The sequence below is a fragment of the Myxocyprinus asiaticus genome, chromosome 38 (genome assembly GCF_019703515.2).
Source record: "Myxocyprinus asiaticus isolate MX2 ecotype Aquarium Trade chromosome 38, UBuf_Myxa_2, whole genome shotgun sequence".
Lineage (NCBI taxonomy): Eukaryota > Metazoa > Chordata > Actinopteri > Cypriniformes > Catostomidae > Myxocyprinus > Myxocyprinus asiaticus.
In genome coordinates this window covers 39774013-39795562 of record NC_059381.1, presented here as the reverse complement: position 1 = coordinate 39795562, position 21550 = coordinate 39774013, and the positions used below count along the sequence as shown (strand labels likewise).

The window sequence follows — 21550 nt, the reverse complement described above, 5'->3', positions numbered from 1 at the left end:
GATTGGGTTATTCATGTGTATACTCTTTGCTCTTATTTTAAACACATTTCAAAGCAAGCAATATTTTTCTAATTTCTTTGGTCTCTGTTTCCACACACACACACACACACACACACACACACACACACAAAATTGCCTCCTTACAGAATCTCACTGATATACTGGTCCAGTGCAGTACAGTACAAAAGTTGCTCTAACAATCTGGGTGCTAACTACAGGTACTCCAATCAAATCACTTTATTGTCACTCAACCATATACACAAGTGCAACAGTGGGTGAAAGTCTTGGGTGCAGTTCCGAGCAACATAGCAGTCATGACAGTGATGAGACATATACCAATTTACAATAAACATCAGATTTACAACACAATTTACATATCTAATATACACATAATTACACCCAACACAATATACCAATAATAATATACAATATACAGTATACAGTACACACAATATAGAATACACATACACACAATATAGAATACACAGTATACAATAAAAATAGTATATATAAAATATACAGTAGGTTGTATTGTGCTGTATTGACATTCAGGCTGTCGGTTGATAGTCAGTTGCCAGTGTGTTGTTAAGAGAGAATATAATTGCATTAGAGATTACATCTGCTCTGTGCTGCCTCTCTCTCTAGACCCATTGCAGTTTGCTTACCGCAACAACCGCTCCACTGATGATGCCATTGCATCTACACTACACACTGCTCTCTCCCACCTGGAAAAAACAAAACACTTATGTGAGAATGTTGTTTGTAGACTACAGCTCAGCATTCAACACCATAGTGCCCTCCAAGCTAGATGAGAAACCCCGGGCTCTGGGCTTAAACAGCTCGCTGTGCAGCTGGATCCTGGACTTCCTGTCAAGCAGACGCCAGGTGGTTAGAATAGGCAGCAACATCTCCTCATCACTGACCCTTAACACTGAAGCCCCACAGGGCTGTGTTCTCAGCCCACTCTTGTATTCCTTGTACACACATGACTGTGTGGCAACACATAGCTCCAATGCCATCATTAAGTTTGCTGATGACACGATGGTGGTAGGTCTGATCACTGACAATGATGAAACAGCCTACAGAGAGGAGGTGCACACTCTGACACACTGGTGTCAGGATCACAACCTCTCCCTCAATGTCAGTAAGACAAAGGAGCTTGTGGTGGACTTCAGAAGAAAAGACAGAGAACACAGTCCCATCACCATCAGTGGAGCACCAGTGGAGAGAGTCAGCAGCTTCAAGTTCCTGGGTGTCAACATCACTGAGGAACTCACATGGTTCATCCACACTGAAGTCGTTTTGAAGAAGGCTCATCAGCGCCTCTTCTTCCTGAGATGGCTGAGGAAGTTTGGAATGAACCGCCACATCCTCACATGGTTCTACACCTGCACTGTAGAGAGCATTCTGACTGGCTGCATCTCCGCCTGGTACGGCAATAGCACAGCCTGCAGCACAGAGCAGAATGTAATCTCTGATTAGTCTCTCAAAGCATTTGCTGATGATGGGGGTCAGAGCAACAGGACACCAGTCATTTAAGCAAGTGATTTTGGATTGCTTTGGTACAGGCACAATGGTGGATGTTTTAAAGCATGTGGGGACCACAGACAAGGAGAGGGAAAGGTTGAAAATGTCCGTAAAAACACCAGCCAGTTGGTTAGCGCACACTTTGATGATGCAGCCCGGAATGCTGTCTGGACCCATGGCTTTACGGATATTCACCCGTCGGAAGGATCAGGTGACATCCGCTACAGAGACGGAGAGTGAACTAACCTCTGTAGCTTCGGCCTTGAGAGCTCTCTCCACGAGGGAGGTGTTATTTTCCCTGATTCGAGCATAAAATGTATTAAGTTCACAGCGGAGTTTTTATTCCCTTTGAAGTCTGTGATGATATTAATTCCATGCCACATGCTTCTAGAGTCGGTGATGTTGAACTGTCCTTCAATCTTGTCCCTGTACTGGTGTTTGGCTGCTCTGATAGTTTTGCGGAGGGCATAACTGGCTTGTTTATTCTCCTCTGCATTCCTGGAATTAAAAGCGGAGGTCCGCGCATTAAGAGCCGCACGAACATTGCTATTAATCCATGGTTTCTGGTTAGGGTAGATCTGGATTGTTTTGGTTGGCACTACATCATCTATGCACTTCCTGATGAAACACGTTATGGTATCAGTGTAGACCTCGATGTCGTCATCAGAGGCGGACCAGAACATTTCCAAGTCCGCGTGATCAAAACAGTCCAGTAGCATAGAATCCGATTGGTCAGACCAGCACTGGATTGTTCTGAGGGCAGGTGCTTCCTGTTTCAGTTTCTGCCTGTAAGCGGGCAGAAGCAGAATGGAAGAGTGGTCCGATTTGCCAAATGGTGGGCGGGGGAGGGATTTGTAGCCATCCCGGTAGGGAGAGTAGCAATGGTCCAAAACCCGGTCCCCTCGTGTGTTGAAACTGATGTGTTGGTAGTATTTCAGTGCTATTGACTTGAAGTTGGCTTTGTTAAAGTTCCTGGTCACAATGAACACAGCCTCAGGGTGCGTGGTTTCCTGCTCACTTATACTCCCATACAGTTCCTTGAGTGCCCAGTCTGTGTCAGCTTGTAGCAGGATGTATACAGCTCTGGTAATGACCGCTGTGAATTCCCTCGGTAGCCAGAATGGTCGACACAGAAGCATGAGAAACTCCAGATCAGGAGAGCAGAAAGACTTGATAGAATGTACATTCCTCTGATCACACCAGCATTTGTTGATCATAAAACATACACCACCACCTCTGCTTTTACCTGAGAGGTCTTTCACTCTGTCTGCTCGGTGCACGGAGAACCCCATGAGTCTGGAATCTCTGCAGACATCCAAGTTTCTGTAAGAATAAGAATAAGAAAGCCTTTATTATTGTCACATATTATACATTTTTATATATACAGTGAAATTTCCTTGTTTTGACATATCCCAGCTCAGCCATGATCCAGTGCCCCTGGAGCAGATAGGGTCAATGGCCTTGCTCAAGGGCCCAACAGTGGCATCTTGGTGGTGTTAGGGCTTGAACCCCCAACCTTCTGGTCAGTAACCTGGAGCCTTTAACCGCTGAGCTACCACTGCCCCCACTCTCAGCTCGCAGAGCTTGTTTTCTAGAACTGAACATTTGCCAGTAGAATGCTGGGTAGCGGGGGTTGATTTGCGTGACATCTTAGTCTGATGAGAACGCCGGCTCTCCTTCCCCTTTTCCGGCTACGTTTCCATGGCTGGGCTGCCCAGACAAAGGGCTCCGCTGTCATGTTTGAAAATAGTGGGTCGGCATTGAGGTATTTAAAGTACTTGCTACACAAGCAGGTTTACCAATTATTTGTAAATACATGAAATTATTAGAAAGGTATTGCACCTTACTTATTTAAAAGTAACTCAGTTATTATATAATAAATTTTTAAAAACAACACTTTTTATTTATTAGTTCCAAAAAGTAATTTGTAACGTTATGCTTGTTACTTGGTAAAGTTACCCCCAACACTGTTCGTACCTACTGTTATGTAAACCTCCTTACAATAAGCACAGATCATTATAAATGTAGTTTGCAATATTAGACCAGTAGAATACGAGTCAGATCAAACAATTTCTAATCACTAAAGTGTACGAGAAATACTGGAACAGTTAACAATCAATTTATTTGGTTTCCAGTATGTTGAGACTCACCTTTCATGTGTGATCCTGCCCTGAATTCCTCTGATCATTGATAACCTGTCTGTAACCTCTCTGACTATACATCACCCTGATGTGATTACTGCTGGTTTCACATTGTGTATGTGATGGATGACACTTGGGTGAGGTGGGCGAGCGGTGGGCTTAAGCTCAGCTGATTATCTTCATATGTTTTCACCCTCACGGACTGCCTGGAATGAAGATTGTACGCACCACTCTGAGTTCTATTTGATCACAGCAGGAGAGAAGAAAAAGACTGAACTGCAAATCCTGCATATGAGCTTGCAGTGAACTTTACACAACCCTGATGAAGTGCAGTGTGCATATTAGAATGATTTGCCTGAAGTAACTTTATATAGAGGCAAGACATCACTACTGTTAAACTTCCATGGAGATACTATTTGTTTCTGAAAAAGAATATATATATGGTGTGTTTAATTTCTGCACCACTAGAAGCACCAAACAGAATAAAAAAATAATAACTAGGTACATTTACAAAATATGCGTGGTCCTTGCACATACAAAAATTTGGAGTCAAGGTATTCCAATGCAGTTGCTATGATGTTCTGGGTGGTTACTAAGATGTTGCTAGGTGACTGTAAGAGGTGACAGAAGTGGGTTAGTTTGTCTATTGAGGCGGAACAGGTGGAATATTGTTATGGACCATGCGCAACATGGATGGGTTAATCCGATGCACACCATCTCCAGAACGCGAGCGGGGTCCAAGTTGGGGTGGCAAAGCTCATTTTTAGGATTTGCCACCCTTATGGCCCTGCCCCTACCTCGCTGTGTCGATTTTCTTTGGCTGCTCACTGTATTACTTCAGAGTCATGGAGCACCATACAGTATGAGATTTCCTCTATAATCAGCTCTTAAAATATCAAACATGTTTTACATCCTCCGACTAGATGGAATATTTTTACTGTCCCATTTCATGACATTGTTTGACTTCTGAGTAACTGAATCAACTTATGTCAGCGCGTCCTGACCTCGTACTGTACGTGCTCAAACCGTTAATCTTTGTTCAAACATAGCATCAAAACTGAACTTTACGGATAATATTACAACTTCTCACTCAGGGAAATTGGCAGAGCTGATTTACCAGTATTTTCTAAACAGGGCGTGTTCACACATGACCTCTAAACAGAAAAGTGCATTTTGAAGTTGATTTATGAAGACTCTATGTGTGAAAGTGACTAATGAATTGTACTGTAGTTTTCTCTGCACATTAAACAAGGATTGGAGAATTTTAACAACCAAAAAAATTACACACCTCACTTTTAAGCAAATGTCTCATTTAACATACTGTACATGTCAGAATAAGGTGAAAACTGTGCAAAGAGTTTTGAATGTAGTTTAAAATAACTCCCTGTTTCTTATGGATGCTTTAAGCTTATTTTAATGGGGCTCTTTATGGTTTTGACTGTGATCGTCTGCTGGTTGCTTTTTTAATGTAACTGCTAAAGTAAAGCATGCATTAACTGCTGAATTAAAGAGCCTATGAGGAGCTGTGATGTGTTTAAAAAGACATTTTGAGATAAGAGGAGGATGCAATCTGTTTGTTCTTCAAACACTGTCTGTGTTGTATCCAGCTTTAAGAGTGTGAAAGCATGAGATGACAGGAATGAAAGTGATAACACAATGTTTTCCTGCGCAGTGCTGACACTTTTTATTTTGATAAACCTGTCACTGCACTCTTATCCATGGGTATATGGCCATTCTTTTGATTTGCCTAATACTATGGAGCTTTTTTCCTGCCATTTTTAAATAAATTAATGCAGTGATAAAAAAGAAAATTAAAACATAAAAAATTTATTTTAACTAAAATTGTCTGCAAATTATGTGCCAAAATTAAATGATTCAATTTTCATTTTCAAATTGACAGTGAGACATTGTTGCTGTAAAAAAATAAAAATAAAAAAAAAATAAAAAAAAACTGAAATGCAATTGCTGATTTGACACTTTACTTCACCCTTGAGCCAACACTCAAAAATGTGAAAAAGGAACTGAATTTTTTTCCAAAGCATTTTCTTAATGTTAACACAATAAAAGTGACAGAATTAAAATTAAAATACAATTTTCAGTTTTAATATTATTTGTTATTTAATATATTATTTAATATTTTACTTTTCTATTTCAATTTTCATTTTCAAAGCCAACATGCAAATTCTATGGTAATTAGTGGGTGGTGCTCAAGAGAAGATCCTTTAATACAGTGGTTCTCATGGGGGCACAGAGGTTGCAAGGGAGATAGATGTGAATATTAGGGTTGTTACTGATTAACCAATCATCAACTATTTACCATTATTAATTTAAACAATCAATTTCAGTAATTAAACAAAAGAAATGTGGAAGATATAAAGAATTCTTGTATGTGTCCTTCATGCCGTGACAGTGGATTGTAAGAAAAGTCAAGAATCCACAATACAGTGCTTTTCTTAAAGAACTTTATGAGATTGGATCACAAGAGTTGTGATATCAAGATTTTAAAATACCAAGTATTACAAAAGAAATGCTAATTTTGTTTCACCAGCCAGCTAAATAAATTAAGATGAACATGCCATTCGAATCACATGTGCAAATAAATGCATCATGTTTGCAGCAGGCTTTAATTTGCAGATGTTACAGGCAAGGGTGTAGCTACGTGGTGGCCGTGGGTGGCCAGCACCAACCCTCTGGCCACCCCTGTTGCCCAAAGCACTCTGACTGCACTGACAGCTGACTTTTTTTCTCCGCTCAATGTCCTATGATGCTGACACAAAGACAGTCTGCGCCATCCATATGACTCCAGTGGTTAAATGAATGTCTTATTAAGCGATATGATTGTTTTTGTTGCGAAAAAGATCAACATTTAAGTACTTTTTTTGACTATAAATCATCATGTCCGGTAAGCAGCAGCATGTGTGTTCACGAGAGGGCTGGAGGGGGGGGGGGGGGGGTTCTGTGGGGGTCATAACATCTGTTGCTATTCTGTTCGCAAGAAGAATGTTTGGGAGTCTAAATTTATATTCCTATAGACACACTAAAGTATAAATACTTTGAAATAGTATACAACATTAAACACAGGCAACACACATTATCACATAACTAGACATTCCATATGCACAACACATAATAAAAAAGTACATAAATACAGGACACAAAACAACCACCCCCACAAGTGTTGCATAGACAATGAACATCACAAACAGAGTATTTACACTCACTGAGCACTTTATTAGGTACACCTGTACACCTACTTATTCATGTGATTATCTTATCAGCCAGACGGACTGGTTTGAGTATTTCTGTAACTGCTGATCTCCTGGGATTTTCACGCACAACAGTCTCTAGAGTTTACTCACAATGATGCCAAAAAAAAAAAAACAACATCCATTGATCAGCAGTTCTTCAGATGAAAACGCCATGTTGATGAGAGAGGTCAATGGAGAATAGCCAGACTGATTCGAGCTGACAGAAAGGCTATGGTAACTCCGATAACCACTCTGTATAACTGTAGTGAGGAGAATAGCATCTCAAAATGCACACACTTTGAACCTTGAGGCAGATGGGCTACAACAGCAGAAGACCACGTGTAGAACTTTATTAGGACCATAGTGTTCCTAATAAAGTGCTTAGTGTGTGTAAATGCATGACAACACACATGGTCAGGGGGCACATTTGAGCAGCAGGCAGTATGGGGAATGTGGTTTAAAGAATAGTAATCTGTAGGATTGGTCACATAAATACTGTGGAGCTAGACCATTCAAGGCTTTGTAAGTAGTTGGAAGTATTTTAAAATGAATACTAAATTGAACAGGTAGCCAATGTAGCGACGCTAAGATTTGGCTGATATGATCTTTCTTGGTTCTAGTCAGCACTCTAGCTGCTGCATTTTGAACTAACTTAAGTTTATTTATGGAATAAATTCATATTAAGCATTATCAGTTCAAAATAATTGAACTTATATCCTGACCTCTGAGTAACACCAGAAACATCACTGTAAATTATAGCAACACCCCCTCCTCGACCTTTCAGGTGAGGCTAATGTTTATAACAATAACCTTGGGGAGTAGACTCATTTAAAGTAATTTATTCATCCGGTTTAAGCCAGGTTTCAGTCAAACAGAGCGAATGTAAACTATGATCTGTAATAATTTCATTTACAATTAGTGCTTAGGATGAAAGCGATCTAATGTTAAGTAGCCCTACTTTTATATGATGTTTATCTTAATTTTTTTGTTATTTTCAAGTTTGATATCAATCAGTTTTTTTCTAAATGACTTGGTGAGAGTTTTGTGTTGGGTAGTTTGGGGAACAGACACAGTCTCTATATGATATCAGATACAGTCTCTGTGTTGTATTTTATGTGACTGGTGTGACGTCTTAAGGCAGCTAGCAGACGTTCGGATTAGCCAGTTTGTCTGCTTCCTGACCTGGGCCTCAGTTAGTCAAACACTATCACTATTAAGACTATGAGCCAAATTACTAGACAGGAGAGCGGCACCTTCCCTGGAGGGATGCAGTCCGTCTCTCTTTAGCAGGTCAGGTCTACCCCAAAAACTCATCCAGTTGTCTATAAATCCTATGCTGTTCTCAAACATCCAGCCATTCAGCAACACTAATCTACTATAAACCTCGACACCACAATGAGAAGGGAGGGGACCAGAGCATATTACAGTGTCTGACATAGTTTTTGCAAGTTCACACACCTTTTTAACATTATCTTTAGTGATCTCCAATTAGCAAATCTGGACATCGTTAGTGCTGACATGAATGACAATCTTAGAAAATCTACATCAACATTAGCCAGCACTTGTAAATTTGATTTGATGTCAGACACTCTGGCACCAATATGCATTGTACTATGGTGGCTGGAGTTTCTATTTCCACATTCCTTACAATAGAATCACCTATTACCAGGGCATCTACAATAGGCTTCTCAGTGGATGCATCACTGAGTGGGTTAAATCTATTGGAAATCCTAACAGGAATGTGACAGTGGTATCGATTTGCCCTATGAGTATGCTGCTGAGACGTCACCCAAACGCCCTGCTGCAGGGGCTCTACAGCCTTAACCGAAGTGTGTGTGTTGCTCGCTGTACTACACACATCCGAAACAATATGTACAGGCTTCTCTTTCTCACTGACCTCCACTAGCATTCAGATGCCTGTCTCTAACTTATTTATCTTCTCCATGAGTCTGACTAATTCCTTACATTTATCACATGTAAATCCCTCACTGCTGACAGATGAAGCTATCATAAACATGTGGCATGCAGTGCAAGTAGCAATAACGTGTGATGATGCCATGACTTACCGCAGGTGTTTGTTGTTGTGGTTCCTCTTGGGCAGCGTGGGTTTGAGATCAATGTGAGTCCCTCATGCAATTGTTTGTTGTTATGCTGGTTCTTGATAAGCGGTGCTTTGAGATCGATGCAATAATCTGTGTAACACAGAGGAGAAAACGGAGTTGCACGCAGTTGAATCGTGATAAGAGAATAACGCGGGAAAAAAATGATGCATGTTGAAAAATGGCAGAGATTAAAGATTAAATGCTGAAAACAGAAAGATAAGCAATGCTAAAAAGGCTAGCAGGCTACAAACACAGACTCAAGCTAGGCGCCAGCAACAGGAGCCTTACCGTTTCTGCCAATTATACTTGCATTTAAGCTTAAGTGCAAACATGATATTTAGAGCAGAATTCTCAGTTATTTTAGTGAAGAACCTGTTTTAACTGAGCTTGAGCTTCATATGTGCTTGCTTCTCATCCATTTCACTTTACGATGATATCAAGCACACTGAAGTTCTGTGAAGTCTTGTGTATGTATGCGCTTTTGTAAATTGTCAGATCGGACAGTTATTTCCTTTTAAATCCGCACATAACCAGCAAAGTTTAAAAATCTTGTTTTAGCACAGCGGTTGACAGGTATAACTTTCTTCCTACTCCTGTTTCACCACTCTGGTTCATGGGAAGTCAAAAATCTATCATATATCCACTCACTGCCATGTATATGTCATTATAATGGATGCTATGCCCCTGAATGTAGCCCTAATACTTATGAAATGAAAAAATATATGACAGAATAAAAATAGACCATGATGGAAAATTTACAACTCAGTCCATCAGAGTGGAGAATGAAGATTTATTTTTTTCTAGCGCATACTCTGGCTGTGTGAATGTGAATAAATTAATACAGAAGTACAGAACTACATATTTTTGTATAATAATATTATAATATTTTATACAGTAATAATAACAATAGTATGAAACTAAAGAATTAGCCTAATACAACAACAGAATACATAATTCATTCTGTTATTCAAACAGCATGATTAGACCTAATACTACTACTACTACTAATAATAATAAATATTTAAAATAAATGTCTTGCCTTTTTGAGCTGTACATTCAATATGAAAGATTTTGTAAATTGCCCCTACCTACTGTAAAACATTCATACTCCATACAAAACACTCCAGATTAATAAATGGTTTAGTACTGTTATTTAGGCCTATAAAATAGTAACTATTCATATTGATAAATATCAAAACTAGAGCATTATGCATATTTAGAGCATTTTATTTATTTATTTATTTTATTTTATTGGCATAACGTTAATCTAAATAAGTATGCTGTCTTTCCTAACACAGCAAAATAAGCTGAAACATTTGAACAGCTTGGACTTTGCACACGCCCTAATCAAAAGCGGTTTTGCTCCGACAATGTCATGCAGCAATGGCTTGAGAAGTTTAGGAAGTTAATATAAAATCCAGTGGAAAGAGTCTTCACAAGGTTAGTGAATGTGTCTGATGAATTTATTTTCACCAAAGTCAGTGATGTCTCGTTTCGATTGTGATGCTTATTGATTTAAATATGAATTTAAAAAAAGGAACGTTTCAATCTTGTATGAACTCAGAATCAGTATCAGAATGAGCTTTATTGCAAGGGATGCTTACACACACAAGGAATTTGTCTTGATGACAGAAGCTTTTAGTGCACAAGGAATATGACAAAGGAGACATAAATAATATAAATAGAGATAAAACATATGTAGAAATACATAATAGGGCACACACTAATGTACTGTATGTAGGTTAGCTACACACATACTGTATGTAGAAAAGTAATGTGTGAGAAGAGGTAAGTGTATGTACAAGTAGTTAAGATATTGCACATAAAATAATATTGCACATTGCAGAAACCTGGAAGGAATTTAACTAGTTTTCAATGCTACTATAATCTAATAAATATGTCTAAACCCAAGATTTACATTATTTAATATTTGTTTTAAAAAAGTAAAATTGTTTGTTTCGGAAATGAAGACTTTGTCCTCATGCATACATGCAGCGATTTGCTGCAGCCACTCATGTGATGTAACATGAATTCTGCTACAGCTGCTGATCTAGAGTCAAATTTTCCCTTCTTGCTTGTAATTAAAGTTTAAATTTGAGATGGGAAAACTGATCCTAGACCAGCAGTTACGAGCAGCGTTTTCCCCGGCGGCACTTGGAATTCCCTATCGATACCCTATTGATCTTGATTATTACACACATCATGCCCTGGGCATGTCCATGCCCAGCCTTACACATGCTCCGCTTCTAAGCATAAGTGTTATTGTGATGGGCCTACTACTGGGTATCGTGATACAGCCGGTATCGTGACAGCCATACATCAAACAATATGTCAAACTATGTCAAAACATCATAGAGATCAGAAAGGTCTCCAAATAGTGTATGTGAAAGCACACAAAGTTATTCATAAGTTCTAAACAGAGTCTTTATTGTCACCTAACTTCATGAAACATAAAAAGTTATGAAAGCTGATAGACTGTTGTGTTAGATTTGACAGAGTAAACGATTAAATGAAAGTTCAACACATAACCATCAAAAATACACAAATATTCTTAGCTATACAATTATTGTAATGATATGAGTTAATAACATACCTGTAATAATGTTCGCTTTATATGTTTGCTGCAGTGAGTTTCAATTATTTCCTCAGTCCAGTCAGCTCTGCTGATGGCTTGAAGCCACAGCCATCTACGAGAGCCTTCAAAATAATTTTTCAACATTGGAGTTCGACAAAAGTTTACTGTTTACAGACGGTTTCTGCCACCACTTCCATGTGTGATGTAAGCGGTGACGTTGCCAAAGGATTGGTCTATTAAAATAAGATCCTTAGCATGGTAAATGCCATAGATCTTTAAAAAAAAATTAAATGTAGTTACTATTATTGATCAATTAAATTAATATTGCCAAATAATTAATTATAAAATAATTAATTAGTAATTAAAAACAACCCTAAAAAACACATTTATCTCACTGTCAACCTCTCTGCTCCCCCTAGCATGAGAACCAATGTATTAAAGAATTCTGTCTTGAGTCCCACCCACTCATTAACATAAAATTTACATGTTGGCTTCAATGAAAATTGAAATTGAAAAATAAAAAATGTAAGTAAATCTGATATTTGCATTTTAATTTGAATTCTGTCACTTTATTGCATTCACATTAATTCAATGTTTTGAAAAATTAATTTGCTAATTATTTTTCACATTTGCCTTTTCATTTATAATTTTGGCTGTCTTGCCTCATGATTGCAGTGAAAATGGAATGTCAAATCAACAATTGCATTTTAGTTTTTAATCTGACAGGGATGATGCATTGTCTTTGTGAAAATAAAAATGTAGTCATTTAATTTTATTTTTAATTTTGGCACATATTTTTTTAGACATTTTGTGGAAATGAAATGGTTAATGAGGTTTTAATTTGTATCACTGCATGCACTTATTTAAAAATGGTAGGAAAAATTTTCAATATCATTCCTGCTATCAACAGATATCACCAAGACATGCACACAAATAAATAAGAACTATACAAACTCATTAAATGAGATCTTAAAAGAAGATCTGTACACATAGTCCCAATATCTTAACTTGCTTAAATTTTTAGTTTCTATGCACATTTCTAAGACTGAACTCGTTGGGTGGGTTTGAGAGAGAACTGCTCCCAATACTGCTAAGGTGAATAATAGTAGATGAAGAAATATAAACTATATCCATTGCTGTCCTATGGGCTGTGCAACCACGCCAGGCCCCGCCCCTTCAGTGGGCTCCGTGCCCAGGAGAATTTTTTTTAATAACATTATTTTTAAATAAAAATTTAATAATTCATTTTTAATGTTAATTTGTTGATTTTATGAAGTAAGACTTAATTCTAAAATTCCATCTTGGCTACCGAACCTACTTATCGCCTTTGAAAAAAACTCCCTGGGAGTAACATTCAAGCTGTTCAAGTGCATATCCTCCAATGAGAAAGCATTTAGTCAAGTCAAGTCATTTTTATTTGTATAGCGCTTTTCACAACACAATTTACAGTTGAAAGACATGCGCCTGGATGTGGCCCTCTAATTAGTAAAACATTTAAATATAGAGCAACAGGCTTCTTAAGTAAAAACAACCAAGTTTGCATCAGAATTAGAGATAGAGCCAAAATTCAGAGTTTAGCGAGTAAAACTGGCAATGTGGTCAACTGAAATGGATTTTAGAAAGTTAATAGATGAGTTTGCTGTTAGGATGCCAATTTTATTTAATTTTTTTACTGCAGATACACTAACTGGTAACTGGTATAGATTCATATGAAATCTATTAGGGCAAATCTATTAGACTTAATTTTTATTACAACTGTGAAAGTTGTAGTTAAAGGTTTCTAAAAACAAATTAGGCTATTCGTTGTTTTGTTTTTTTTCATAAATATTATAGTTTATTTTATAGAAAGACTATCTACATTAACCTAACCACAATAACGAGGAGCCATCCATGGTCTTACCTGTGGTTATGGCCTTATTATTATGAATAGCACTGTTAAACAGTGGAAGAACAATGTTAAAGTCTCATAAAGGCAAGTACAATTTAGAATGAAGGGGTTAAAATGTGAACTTCCATGAGTTATAAGCAAATTATGGACAACGTGTTTCTTCTGTTCTATCCTACTCTTCTAACTGGCCATGTTTTCCTTCAGATATTCTAAAGGTGACATAAATCATTAGGCTTGTGTACTGCTAAACTCATCTAATCATTCTTGTTCAAATAATACTGTATGTCCAAACAAATGCATTCAGTTACAGTATCCAGTTACCTTTATACCTTTTTGTGGTGTGGGGTAAATGCTGGGTGGCTAGTGACTTTGTAACATCACTAGCCACAGTGGCCGGTGAGCAAAAAAGTAAATGTCAAGCCCTGCTGACGCACACACCATAAACACAACAGCAATTCCATGTCAATAATCAGTCTGAGAAAGGACCTCTTAACTGTAATTTTTGGTACAAAACAAACCCAGATGGGACTTGTGATAATCCGCATTCACACGACCTGCTGGAGTGAAGCATCAGCATTTCCCCGGTGTCACGTTTCAGACAACTCGAAGTGTCATTACATGGACAGTGCCAGCGCTGAACAAGACTTTCTCCGCAAGCGCTCTTCATGTTGAGTTCAAAGTGGCAAATTAAATGTGGCTTCACGATTGCTATAGCAAAGTGGATAGCCATCAATAATATTGCGGTGGATGAAGGTTTAAGATTTGAGTTAATGCCCATTGCAATGAATACGCAACCTATGGGGACTATTGTAGTTTTTTCGATTAGTGTTTTCAATAATCTGCTAATTAGCCTTTGGGAAATGTTTAATGTTACTTGAATTGGTGCTATTTTAGTGCATTTCTATCTTTACACTGTGGAACACTTTGTTTGGAAAATGTTAATAGAACATTATTGTTACAAATTGTTTTCTTTTCTAAGAAGTAACTTTTTGACAGGAAAATAAGTAAATATAGTGAAATGTCACCACTTTCAAAATCTGCCATTTAATCACGATTAACTATGAACAAATATATGATTTATCATGCTTGAAATATTTTAATCGACTGACAGCACTATAAAATATGCTGTCCTCTTCACTGTATTACATCCTGTACAACTGAAAACAACTTGCTTCAGAACTAGCTTTTGGCGCCCCCCGTGGACATTTCACTCGGAATAAATGGCAGACATATGTCTGCATATATGCCCAGTAATAAAACCATAGCAAAGCCACATAAGGTACATGTTTTAATGTTAACATTATGTACATAAAATGATTTAAAATGTATTAGTGTTTTATATTGTTTTTACATGTTCCTGTGTCTATTTTAACTCCTGTTTTAAAGTGTATGAAATGTCTTTTAAAACTGTTTTAACTTCCTATCACGGGAGGTCATGTGACAGGAAGTAGGAAATGTTTATACCATCTCATTGTATATAAGGCAGCAGCATGTTCACTATAGTAGCCAGTGTTTGGTTGATGATCAACACACATATCTTAGATTGTAGCGTGTGCTACTAGTGGATTTGGATATCTGACTATTTACCTTTCTAAGATTTCACAGAACATTTGGATTACAACACTTGGAATTTGTATATACACTTGTGAACCCTTTGGACTTACACTTGGACTCTTAAAGGGTTAGTTCACCCAAAAATGAAAATCTACTCATGATTTACTTACACATCTGGGATGGCTTAAAGGTAAGTAAATCATTAGAAAATTTTCATTTTTGGGTGAACTAATCCTTTAAAGGTGTCATGTCAAAAGTTTTTTATTTGATTTTACAATGTTCACTGAGGTCCACTTATAATGTTAGTAAGATTTTTTTTTTTTTCATCAAAAATAGTCATAATTTTGAAATTATTGTCCATTTTCTATCCTGTTTTTGGCCCGCTGATTAAAAAGCTCAATTTTTGGGTCTATTGAAGAAGGAAAGTAATATACATCTGGGATGGCTTAAAGGTATTACTTTCCTTCTTCAGTAGACCCAAAAATTTAGCTTTTTAATCAGAGGGCCAAAAACAGGATAGAAAATGGACAATAAAAAAATCTTACTAACTAACATTATAAGTGGACCTCAGTGAACATTATCAAATCAAATCAAAAACTTTTGACATGACACCTTTTAAAGGGTTAGTTCACCCAAAAATGAAAATTCTCTAATGATTTACTTACCTTTAAGCCATCCTAGATGTGTATGAGTTTCCTTCTAAATCAGAAGCGAAGTGAAGATTTTTATAAGCATATTTCAGCTCTTTTTGTTCATACAGTGCAAGTATACAGGTGCCATCGGTCTGCTGGCTATTTGACGGTCCAAAAGGCATATTTAGGCAGCATTAAAGTAATCCACACGACTCCAGCTGATCAGTTAATGTCTTCTGAAGCAAATCAATTGGTTTGTGTAAAAAATAAATCGATAATTAAGACTATTAACTTCAAAAAATCGCTTCCTGCCAGCAGTCGATGCAACAGTGATGTAAGCGCAATGGCGCGTTCACGCAAGAAGTCGAAAGCGTGCGCTCTGTATACAATAGAGGAACGAACGTCTTGTGAGAGTTAGGTCATTTCAAACAGCAATACAGTGCTGGCAGGAAGCAACGATTTAAAGTTAAATACATTTTAATTATCGATTTGTTTCATATACCAACCTATCAGTTTGCTTCAGAAGACATTAATTGATCGACTGGAGTTGTGTGGATTACTTTTATGCTGCCTAAATATGCCTTTTGGACAGTCAAATAGCCAGCATTCTAATGGCACCTGTTTACTTGCATTGGACAAAAAGAGCTGAAATGTGCTTATATTTATTCCTTGTCTATTTGTGTAATAGGTATTACTTTTTATTCTCATTTAAAGAAAGACACGACATAACAGTGTTTATCTTGTTACATAGTTGGGACATTTTCCAATGGCGAAACATTTCCGTGTTTTACAAATGCTTTGTAACGCATGGCAGTGCCAACTAAAGTGTAAATACTTGGTGCTAGCACATTTATAACTGTCAAAGGATATACTTACGGTGCAGCATGTAAACGTATACAGGATAAAACTTAACGGTGTTTGTCGCACTGTCGGTCTTCATATATTCATCATTCATCATATATTCAGTATAGTGACAAACTCATATGTTGTTCATTACAATGAATCAATACTCTATAGGTGCATCTGTGGCACTCTGAAAGCAATATTCAAGTAAAACAATGAGAATGTGTTACGGGCTGTTATTATTGAAAGCTGGATGCGACGAGATACACGAAGCACGCATTAAAAATAATACACATATTCAACTGAAATCACTAGGATCAAATCAAAAGAAAACTAAACAACATAAATCCAGCAAATAGTTTCTCATGAATAGTTTTAATATCAAGCTTGGAAATTTTGGTGAAAACATTCAAATACTCAGTACATATCTAACAGTCTGTAACATATTAAGCAATACAATTAACATGGATACTCACACTTGTCTGTTGAGACATTACTGTCGGGTCCAATATAGTTGGCACTGCATCAACTTTTAATTTAAGTCTCTCTGCAAAGCCTGCATCGAACTGTGTCTTGTTTGAAAAAGAATCCACAGTAAAATGAAGCGAACAAACAAACACCGTCTTACTGACGTGATCCGGAACTTCATTAAAAATAAATGTCAGCCACTCTTTCCTAATGTAAGGATCATTAGGATCAAATGCAAAGAGTCTATTTTTCCACAACCTGGCACTGCACAATGTTTTGTAAAATTTGCAGGCATCTCAAACCTCTTGTTGTTCCAATAATCCCTGTGTTTATCCCTTCCGTGCCGACTCTCGTCTCATCACCACTCTAACTGCGAACCTGTGGGCGATGATGAAGTAGGCATTGACCTGTTTATGCAGAGGAAGATTTGTGCTGATGAATTCATCTCTATTACGTTATACAGAAAAGGAAGTAGAAAATGAGTCGTTTAGGAATATTGATTTCAATAAAGCCGTTTATTTTTTTTATTTTTTTGGACTAACAAATAAGTTTTGAGTTCTGAAACTTACAGTATGTTTTTATAGTACTATGACCGCTTATATATCAAAAGATCAAGGAAAATTTGATTTCTCAATTCATGACCCCTTTAAGAAATGTAGGGGTATCGTAAAGAGCCTATAATACTTTTACAGACTGTGAGAGACATTTGTAATTATTGTAAAGTCTTTTATGTTCACTGTACATATTATAAATACACCTCATTGAATTATATTTTGTTGTTTATTGTTTCCTTTATTTCACACACCCTCTTCCCACGCTTAACTTCAGACCCTCTTTCAGTTTGTATAACACGGTCAATGCGGCTGATTGTTACAAAACTATTCTCCACCATTTGATATACAGTATAACTGCTGCCATGATTACTAGAAAATGTACACATCTCTTTTTAATAAAATGTATAGCATGGAGTTAAGTGAATAAAGCTGATAAATTATAGATATTACAGTTTCAATACAAATAAAAATGACTTGAATAAAGACTATAATAAGTCTAATTTACACATAAAGGAGGTGTGTTTGCACTAAAAATAATAATAAAACTTTGCCCTGTTATGGAAATAAATGTAGGCCTACATTAAAACACCCTCAACATTATTCAGCATGTTATGAAAGATGTATTAATTTGAAAGATTTGATTGCATCAAATCAATAAAAATGTGTAAATGTAAACAGTGGGCCTCATTCATGAAACACGAGCAGAACAGATTTTTGAGTAAATCATTTGTAAAGCCAAATCAAAAGTAAATTCTGATGTAAAGTTAAGTAATGAAAACATTATTGAATGAAATCAACCTTAATAAATAACTTAAATTAGTAATAATTATATTATTATCATTATTATTATTATTAAGGAAGCAGTTTGTTGTTTTCTTTTTAAAACATATACTTAATTGAAAATGTTTATTTGATGCTTGCGTTTTTTTCTTAAAATGATGGTTTGTTCCCAACTCTGCTTCATAAAACTTATATTGTTTTTCCAGCAGAAGTGCTTGGCATGGTCCGAAAAGGTAATAGGAAGATGCAGTTTGTGCTTGATTTTCTCAATAAAATTAATACTCTATAATGTGACTGGTTTGACAAATTCTTTAACTGGTATGAGCACTATAATGTAGTCAAGTCAAGTCATTTATTTATAAAGCACATTTAAAAACAACAGGGGTTGAGCCAAAGCACTGTACGATGCTAGGCAAAAGCAATAGCACGCAATTCAAAATAAACAATAAAAAAAGAGGGGAAAACAGGGAATATTTTTTTCACCAATTAAACTTTAAACTAAATCAAAAGCTTAAGAAAATAAATACGTCTTCAAATTAGATTAAAAAGTAGTGATATACGGGGAGGATTTAATATGAAAGGGCAGGCTGTTCTAGAGCTTTGGAGCAGCAACTGAAAGAGCTCTGTTTCCCTTAGATTTAAAACGAGAATGGGGAACATGTAGTGAAAGTTCGAATGACCTGTTAGTCTAGCTGCCGCACTTTGGACCAACTGTAGGCGAGAAAGGGTAGATTGTGGCAATCCAAAATATAAAGAATTGCAATAGTTCAACTGAGACTAAATAAGTGCATGGATGACTATTTCAAAATCCTTCTGTGAAAGAAAAGCTTTTATCTTTGAAATTGATTGGAGTTGGAAAAAGCTCCTCTTGGGAGACAAAATTTTGTGAAAATTGCTCACAGGTCTCAGAAGTTGGATTGAGGAATTTACTAGCGGTGGGGTTCAAAATAGCACTGATTGTGCTTAAAAGAACCTTAGGCCTATGTGCATTACTTGGTATTAAATCTAAAAAATATTTAGATATTGAAGCCTTTACAACACTTTGTTCTAAGTTCTTAAACAATGAATGAGACATTAATATGAAACCTGCAATTTGTACTTTTTCCACTTATGCTCTGCTCGCCTGCACTCTTGCCTAAGAGCGCGAGAGTGGGGGTTTAGGTTTCACTAGTTTAGTATAGGCATCACTATATCACATTCAGTTGATAATGCATGGTCTATGTTAATGGCAATTAAGTTCAGTTAGGAAACTCTACATGGCGTGGGCTGATAGGTTGTACAGGTGCTCCTCGTCCTATGCACCCAATAAGAAATGCTTCCCTCGTGCCAAAATATATAAAGCTGCTACTCACCCACTCAATACACTGGGAAATGGCTACGGCAGCGCAGTTATGTGTAGTGGTCTCGTCCTGTGCAGTCTTGTACAGGATTCACATGCTGCCTATGTCCAGAATCCTGGAGGATTTGTTTGCCATGAAAATATCTCCGCCAACCGTACTCAAGCTCCGACTTTGCCTCAGACAACGAGTGCCCATAACCAAGCCAAGTAGTTGCAGCAAGCTTTCTTCAGCTGGCCAGGTTGCCGCCCGGGTTTCTCATCGGATCGCCGCAATTTCACAAGACTCACTCAGCGTCTATTCTGGCTTCAGCATCCTGGTTGTCAGCAGTTTATGCAGCAGCAATGCCTCGCAATCAGACAAAGCAGGTAACGTTATCAATTTACCCTTCGCTCGTGTGTTTTCCTGTTCTATTAATCCCCAGCATGAGTCTTTAATGCACGCCGTATTATTAATGTCACATTACAGTCACAGCAGATGCACTGTAGGACAGTTTTATAATATATAATCAAACATATCATGTGATGTTATGTTTATAAGGATTGATCACGATAGGTAAGCTGCGATCGCAAAGCGTGGTGGTCATGTGTGCCGCCATGTTTGTTTACATTACAATGCAGTATAAGATTCAGATTTTGTAAAGCAGAGGGTCTGCGTTCCACTTCAAAATTAAACCCCCTTTCCTCCGTTTTATGAACTCGGATGTACGTCATTGCTTACGTTGCGCGAGTGCCCACTACCGGCAGAACCCGTGCAATGGGTTTAACTTGAACACCCTAAACCCTGGATCGCTTTGAGCATGTTAAAGACTGATGACAGTTTGTGGAATTATTTAGTGATTTTTGCACCTGAGTAGACAACATTTTCGGAGATTGATGTAATAATAGATTCAGGAAAAATTTTATTGTAATTTCAGAGGCTATGTATAAATATTGTCTGTTAAGAAAAAACAATTATATATTGGAATCAATTGTTAGGAAGAATAATCAAGTTTTACAAAAATGAAATGGTAGCATTACAATGAACATGGCTGTGAAAAAACAGTCAGTTAAAGGTATCTACAAGTTTTATGCTGTTAAACCTCTGTATAACTTTTCTAAACTGCAAATTGACCTAACTTCAGTCATACAAAGAGTTGTTTGCGGGTGGGGTAGTTTTAGCAGTTTAAATACATAAATTAAGTATAGTGATGTTGAAAAGACTATAGAGCAGCAATTCATATGACAACTGTTTAATCCCCCTGGCTGGTAACTGCAGCACAAATGTGATGAACGTGATGCTGCATTTCATTTACTTAGAACCAAAGCAGTTTTACACTTTGATGCTTGCATTTTACACAGATTTGCGCAGAGCAGGCTATACTCAGTGTGTAAAGGCGCTTTAGACATTTTCTGTGATCGATTTCCTAATTCACTATATCATGCCATAAATTCATGCAAATCTGGGCTCGCCTTAAATGATTGGAATGGTTCAAAATAATATGACTAATTTCATTAGCCTAATTTCATTAGTCTACTACCTCCTCCAAATTTACAGATGCAGCTCTTTTTCTGCAGGTTGTATATTCAGACTTAAGCAGTCAACAGACTGGCGCAGAATCCCTTCTCTTGCCCCTGGGTCAAATCTGTCGCATTTTTTCTAAACTCTGCACCATCATAATTGTGTGTCTTTGTAGGGTGAGGTATGGCAAGGCAAACTGATCACCTTTCTATGTGACATCCAAGCACTAGTCAATATTATCATAAAGGTCATTATTGATTCCCTATATCAATAGTAGTGTCAAATCAGCTGGACTGCATAATTAAATTTAATTTTTATCAATCATTCAGGTTAATATTAAGATCACTGGCACCTCCTAAATCTTCTACTCATGAATACTGCTGCCAAAATATGAGGTCAGG

At 37.1% G+C, this 21550-nt stretch overlaps 1 protein-coding gene across 2 annotated transcripts; it reads right to left on the bottom strand.

Moving 5' to 3' along the window:
* Nucleotides 1-1748: 1748 nt before the first annotated feature.
* Nucleotides 1749-20312, bottom strand: LOC127429144 (uncharacterized). Of its 2 annotated transcripts, XM_051678001.1 has the most exons (4): nt 19665-20312; nt 8983-9108; nt 3678-3907; nt 1749-2850 (listed from the first exon to the last, which is right to left on the bottom strand). In XM_051678001.1, the coding sequence occupies exons 3-4, from the start codon at nt 3713-3715 to the stop codon at nt 1749-1751; spliced, it is 1140 nt and encodes a 379-aa protein (XP_051533961.1). In that variant the 5' UTR covers nt 3716-3907; nt 8983-9108; nt 19665-20312. The 2 variants fall into 2 exon arrangements, with proteins under 2 accessions (XP_051533961.1, XP_051533963.1); XM_051678003.1 differs by lacking the exons at nt 8983-9108; nt 19665-20312 and having other exon boundaries at nt 3678-4707.
* Nucleotides 20313-21550: the final 1238 nt, after the last annotated feature.

What these genes read in the sequence shown, in the direction of transcription:
- LOC127429144 (XM_051678001.1), bottom strand. Translation starts at nt 3,715, where the DNA reads ATGATCAGAGGAATTCAGGGCAGGATCACACATGAAAG. An exon ending in GGCAGGATCACACATGAAAG is followed by an intron (nt 2,851 to 3,677) that starts GTGAGTCTCAAC and finishes TTATTCTTACAG; the next exon opens with AAACTTGGATGTCTGCAGAG.